The following is a 6,836-nucleotide window of genomic DNA, read 5'->3' on the forward strand; positions in this document are numbered from 1 at the left end:
CCTTACTGAATTTACCTGTTAGATTGAAGAATGGTGCGGGCGCTCCTTCTTTGGGACCGGGCGCTCCACTCCTTGAGCGGGCGCTCCTTGTGAGTGGAGCGGCCGCACCATTATCTTGTTTTGGCTTTTCAAAGGCAAGGAAAATGTGCCCTTTTCCTTCATCTAGCAACATTTCTCGACTCCACTCCTACCCTACAACATCAAACAACACAAAATTCAAACAACCAAACATCTAATTAATCCAAACCCATAAAACACAAAATTAAAGAAAATAAAGAGAAACTCGGGTTACCTCCCAGAAGCGCTTTTGGTTAACGTCGTTAGCTCGACGTTCCTTGAGCAAATCAAGGAGGTTCAAATTGATGATGCACATCAAGAAGAGTTACGGAAATTGGTTCATCATTTGGGATACCTTCGTAATAAGGCTTGAGCCGGTGACCGTTGACTTTGAATGGAGAATGCCCATCTTGAGAAATTTCATAAGCTCCATAAGGGAACACTTTCGTAATAATGTAGGGCCCACTCCATCTTGATCTAAGCTTTCCCGGAAAGAGCTTCAAGCAGGAATTGAATAGGAGGACCTTTTGGCCTTTGACAAATTCTTTCTTGACAATTTGAGCATCGTGCCAAGCCTTAGTCCTTGCCTTGTATATGCTTGCACTATCGTATGCATTCATCCTCAACTCTTCTAACTCATGTAGCTTAAGAAGTCTTTTCTCACCCGCACTATGAAGGTCAAAATTCATTTGCTTGATCGCCCAATGAGTTCGATGCTCCATCTCTACGAGTAAGTGGCAATTTTTCCCATATACAAGCTTATAGGGAGTGGTCCCTATCAGAGTCTAGAAAGCGGTCCTATACGCCCATAGAGAGTCAATGAGCTTAGAAGACCAATCCTTTCTCGTTCTAGCCACCGTCTTCTCCAAGATCACTTTGAGCTCCCTATTAGTGATCTCCGCTTGACCACTCGTTTGAGGGTGGTAAGCGAGCCCTTGCTTATGAGACACTCCATATCTATCAAGAAGCCGAACGAAGGTGTGGTGCTTAAAATGTGACCCCCCCCATCACTAATTATGGCTCTTGGAACACCAAATCTAAGGAAAATCACCTTCTTGAAAAGATTAACCACCACCTTAGAAATATTCGTTGGAGAAGCTACGGCCTCCGCCCACTTAGAAACATAGTCAACGGCAACCAAAATATACTTGTTCCCATGTGAAGAAATAAAAGGGCCCATGAAATCTATAGCCCACACATCAAAAACTTCAAGCTCAAGGATGGGGTTTTGTGGCATTTCATCCCTCCTAGAAATATTCCCCATCCATTGACATCTATCACAAGTCTTGACAAATATCCAAGCATCCTTGAATAGAGAAGGCCAAAAGAGCATAGATTGTAGAACCTTTGAGGCGGTCTTTTGAGCACTAATATTCCCACCACAAGGAGAAGAGTGTAACATATGGAGAACACTTTGAACCTCGTCGTTCGGGACGCATCTGCTCAACAAACCATCGACCCCTCTCTTCAACAAACAATTGTCCTAGAACCAATGAGGTAGGTTCTAAACTTCTCAAATGAGTGAATAACCTCTAAGAACTCATTCTCGGTAGTTTTGTAGTATCGTTGGGCATTATTGAGAGTTTTAGACAAATAGTGTATGACATTAAGCTTCACATCCTTTCGTTTCCCAAGAACCGATCCAATAGCCTCGTCGCTTGCATCGCACATGAGCTCAAATGGAAGAGACCAATCCAGACCTTGGACAATAGGAGCTATGCAAAGTGCTTCTTTCAACCTACAAAAAGACTCTTGACAAGCATCATCAAACACAAACTCTTTATCTTGTTGCAATAGGGATGTGAGAGGCTTAGCAATCAATGAAAAATCTTTTATAAAATGCCGATAGAACCCGGCATGGCCAAGGAAGGATCTCACTTCCCTCACGTTGGTGGGGGGAGGAAGTTTCTCAATGACCTCTACCTTGGCTCTATCTATCTCAATGCCAACATGGGAAATTTTGTGCCCAAGAACAATCCCACTTTCCACCATAAAATGACACTTTTCCCAATTCAACACGAGGTTGTCCCTCTCACATCTTTCTAAGCAACGAGATAAATTGAATAGACAATCTTCATAGGTGGCTCCTCCAAAGGAGAAGTCATCCATGAAGACTTCTATCTCATCCTCAATCATATTACTAAAAATGGACATCATGCAACGTTGAAATGTTGCAGGGGCATTACAAAGCCCGAAAGGCATCCTACAATACGCATAAGTACCGTAGGGGCATATGAAGTTCGTCTTCTGTTGATCCTTGGGGTCAATCGGGATTTGGAAAAATCCCGAGTAACCATCAAGGAAACAATTGAAGGAATGCTTTGTAAGAATTTCCAACATTTGATCAATGAACGGTAGTGGAAAATGATCTTTGCATGTACTTGTGTTAAGTTGGCGATAGTCAATACACATGCGCCAACCGGTAACAAGCCTAGTGGGCACTAGTTGATCATGATCATTTTTCACTACCGTCATGCCCCCTTTCTTAGGAAAAACTTGTACGGGAGATACCCAATCAGTATGAGCAATTGGGTAGGTAATTCCCGCATCAAGAAGCTTAGCCACTTCCTTCCACACAACCTCTTGCATGGAAGGGTTAAGCTTCCTTTGCCTTTTCCTAACGGGTTTGGCATCTCCCTCTAGATCAATTTTGTGCATGCATAAAGATGGACTTATACCTTTGGTGTCATCAATGGTATAACCCAAAGCTTTCTTGTGTTTTCTCAAAACATTGATCAAGAGGGAGGTTTGCTTGCTCCCGTGTTATGTTAGAATTGACAATCACGGGGAAAGACTCATATGAACCAAGAAATGCATACCTCAAGCCCAAAGGTAGAGGTTTCAAGTCTACCTTTGGTTCCCCCTTACCATTAGGGTTCTCTTCTCTTTCTTCAACTTGAAAGTGATCATGAATGTAAGGAGCCTCTTCCTCCATGCTCGCATCCTTTCACTTCCTCTTGCTTTCCTCAAGAAAATCCTCATAGAATTGTATGTCTTCTTTGTGGATACCTATCTTGGGTTCATTAAAAAACACACTTTCAAGAGGACCATTAGTAGCATGCAAGTGGGAGCGAGAAAATTCATTAAGCACGGTACCAAGAACATCTACTCTAAAGCATTCACCACTTGAGGAGGGTTGTTGCATGACACTATTCAAATCAAATTTAATGGAATCATTGTCAATTTTCAAGGATATCTTACCCTCCTTCACATCAATGATAGCTTTAAAAGTAGCTAGAAATGGCCTACCCAAAATTATAGGAATCCTCTCATCCTCATCCATCTCTAGCACATAGAAATCCATGGGGAATGTGAACTTTCCTAACCTAAGGGGAATGTCCTCAACCTTTCCCATGGGGAACTTAATGGAACGGTCCGCTAGTTGGAGAGTAATTTTGGTGGGGGAAAGGGTTCCTACACTAAGCTTTTGGTAGACATAATAGGGCATGAGACTCACACTTGCTCATAAATCACACAAGGCCTTATCAAAATCAATGCCATTAATATAACAAGGGATGGAAAAACTACCCGGATCCTTCAATTTGGTAAGGAGTTTGTTGGAAAGAATTGCACTATAATTGGCGGTCAAGCTCACCATTTCACACTCCCTTCTCCCACTCAAAAGGTCTTTCAAGAACTTGGAATAATGGGGCATTTTCCTCGTAGCATCAACAAAAGGAAGGGAAACATGCAAATTCTTAATAACATCCAAAAACTTTCCAAATTGGGCATCAAGCTTAGCTCTCACAAATCGTTGTGGAAAGGGTAGTTTTTCCTCTCTAGGTTGGCGATTTAGGGGCAAGGGGGTGGCTTCTTTCTCCTTTTGCACCTCAACATCCTTTTCTTTGTCAACACTCAATGGCTCATTGGTTCTCTCACCCTCACTCTCTAACTCCACCTCCTCTTGGGGTTCATCCTCAACTAAGGGGTCATTCCCTACTACCTTCCCACTCCTAGTTGTCACGGCATACAAAGGTTTTAGGTTGATTGCTTGGCTTGGAATGTGAGAAGAAGAAGAAGAAGGAGGGGATGAATTAGATGCAAGTTGAGAAATTTGGTTCTCAAGCATTTTCATGTGAGCATTGGTGCGGTTTTGGGCCTCCTCATGTTTCTTTTTATCCTCCTCTCGCATTTTCAATAAAGCATCTAATTTTGCCATCACGGGATCACTTGGAGGGGCTTCAAGCTGAAGAGGTTGTTGAGGTGGAGGAATTTAGGGTTGATGGAAACCCGGAGGCCTATTAGTTTGGGCAAAGTTAGAAACATATTGTCCCCTATTGCCTCCGGTGCCTTGGTTGGGAACATTTCTTTGTTGATTGTTTCCCGTGTTACCTTGATCACAAAAATTTTAATTTTGATGGTCATAGTAGCGGGAATTAGGTTGTTGGTTTTGATTACCATACCCTCTTTGGTTAGAGTAGCCTTTTCCATTGAAATTGGAAGGGCCTCCCCCACCATGGTATTGATTATCATAACCACCACCACATTTGTTCCAACCACGGTTTCCACCTTGATTCCAATTCCCCATTTAATTGGAGTTTGTGCTCAAGTTCCCTACATTCCCCATTCTAGGAGCAAAACTCATAGCATTGACATCTTCCACATTATCATGATGTTCATGGGGAAGGGGTTGAACTTCACAAGCATATAAACAATGGGAGGTATTATGATCATAGGTTTCACAATTAGAATAAAACATGCATCCTTGAGGCATTTTATTATAAGAAGAGGGGGAAGAAGTGGCCATACCATTGCCTCCCTTGGTTGAAGGGGAGGTACTACCATGAGGATTGGACCTTTCTTTCATCAATTCGTCCATTTGCTTGGTCATTTTAGAGATTTGGGTAGAGAGGTTGTTGATTGCGCTGGCTTGCTCCAATGCATAAACACCCTTAATAGAAGTAGCATCCCTTTGTCCTTCAAACCAATCATCATTGTGCTTTGCGGCCTTCTCTATGATACACTCCACTTCATCCTCTCCTTTGTTCAAGATCGGACCGCCGGCCGTGGCGTCTAGGCTTGTTCTCCCTTGAGGTGTGAGACCTCCATAGAAAGTGTGAATGAGTTGATACTTGGGTATCCCATGATGTGGGCATTGACGTTGAAGTTCTTTGTATCATTCCCATGCCGCACTTAGAGACTCACCACTCTTTTGGCGAAAACCTTAAATCAAAGACATAGCCTCGGCGGTTTCCCTATGGTTATAAAACCTCCTCAAGAAAGCCGTAGTCACTTGGTCCCATGTTGTGAGAAAGTTAGGGGGCACCTCAATCTCTAGCCATTCTAGACCTCTCCTAATTAGTGAAAATGGAAACATCTTGAGGTGAATATATTCTTGAGTCACTCCATTGGCCTTTATTGTGTCACAATATTTCTCAAACTCTTTTAAGTGTTCATAAGGACTCTCAAACTTTCCACCCGAGAATTGTTTCCTCTCTATTAAAGCAATTAAATTGGGCTTGATTTCGAAATTGTTAGCTTGAGTAGTAGGAGTTAGGATCCCACTTTGTGCTCTAAAGGCTTCGGGAGCCCCAAGACGAGTCAAAGGTGTATTCTCTCCCATTTTAGGACTTGATGATGAGTTTAGGCTATCAATTCTTCACTTGAGGGTGAATAGTGTGGAGTATCTTCTAATTCTCGTACTCCTTCTTTCGTTGGGGTGTGAGAATTTCTACTCCTTGCTCTCGCTTCTCTTCGAAGTAGGGACAAAGACCTCTCTAGCTCTGGATCGATGGGAATCAAAGACCATGAAAGGGTTCGTCCTCTTTTCATACAACAAAGCTAAGGAGAATGTAAGCACTGACAAGTAACAAAAGTAGCAAACACTAACAAATAAGAAGTGAGATAGTCTCAAATAAAGCAATGAAATACCAATGGAAGCCGTCTCCCCGGCAACGACGCCAATTTGACAAGGTAATAATCGCGTCGTTAGACAACTACACCTAAGTCAAATACAATTTATAGCACTCGACTCAACCTTATACAAGTATATGGAAAGAAGAGGGATCGAACCACAGGGAGAAGCACATAAACACCGCATTCATCACTTAGAATCTAAGCTATCTCGAAAAAAGGAATGGGAATAACTAGGAGATTAAACTAAGAGCGAAATGGATTAAAATCAATATAACTAGGCACCAAGGGGAATGGGTAGATGTAGATTCTATTTGAGCATGCAATAACATAAAAACAAATCGATAGTGAACTAACACTACTAAAAATTATGGTTTTTGCGACCGCCTTTACTGGTCGCAAAAAATAGCAAAAATGGTCGCAATTCATAATTACGACCGTCAACGGTCGTAAAGGGGTGGTCTTTATTTCCTTGGTCGCAAAAAAAAATTATTACGACTGTTTGACGGTCGCAGATTTATTGCGACCGTTTTTGTTATTTTCAACGACTTCAAGGGAAAAGGTCGCAAATATTAATAATTGCGACTGGTAAAATAAACGGTCGCAATTTTGGAAATTAGCGACCGCTTTTGGCCGTCGCTGAAAGTTGAAAAAAAAGAAATTACGCACCACCCCTGCTATTCAGAGCCACGCCCCCACCACTTCTCACACCCAACTCCACCCACTGCCCCTTCCCAGCCAACCACCTTTACCCACCACACTGCACACCTTAAAACACCACCCAATCACCAAGAAAACCCCAGCCAGCCACCACGAAAACACCAGCCACCATGAAAACCCCAACCACCACGAAAACTAGCAAAAGCCAACCCAAAACAAAGATAAAATCAAACCTAAAAAGCCAAAAAATCCAAACAAAAATTCAA

At 42.4% G+C, this 6,836-nt stretch overlaps 2 protein-coding genes across 2 annotated transcripts; both read right to left on the minus strand.

Annotated features, from left to right (window-relative positions):
- Window positions 1-344: 344 nt before the first annotated feature.
- LOC110700104 lies at window positions 345-779 on the minus strand. The gene has a single exon (XM_021877593.1). It carries the CDS (start codon window positions 777-779, stop codon window positions 345-347), a length of 435 nt encoding a protein of 144 aa, XP_021733285.1.
- Window positions 780-3,520: 2,741 nt separating this feature from the next.
- LOC110700105 lies at window positions 3,521-4,216 on the minus strand. The gene has a single exon (XM_021877594.1). The coding sequence runs from the start codon at window positions 4,214-4,216 to the stop codon at window positions 3,521-3,523; it is 696 nt and encodes a 231-aa protein (XP_021733286.1).
- Window positions 4,217-6,836: the final 2,620 nt, after the last annotated feature.

Source organism: Chenopodium quinoa, unplaced genomic scaffold (assembly GCF_001683475.1).
Source record: "Chenopodium quinoa cultivar QQ74 unplaced genomic scaffold, ASM168347v1, whole genome shotgun sequence".
NCBI lineage: Eukaryota > Viridiplantae > Streptophyta > Magnoliopsida > Caryophyllales > Amaranthaceae > Chenopodium > Chenopodium quinoa.

Excerpts from the sequence above, each read along its gene's own strand:
- LOC110700105 (XM_021877594.1), bottom strand. The coding sequence starts at position 4,216 with ATGGCAAAATTAGATGCTTTATTGAAAATGCGAGAGGAGGATAAAAAG.
- LOC110700104 (XM_021877593.1), bottom strand. The coding sequence starts at position 779 with ATGGAGCATCGAACTCATTGGGCGATCAAGCAAATGAATTTTGACCTT.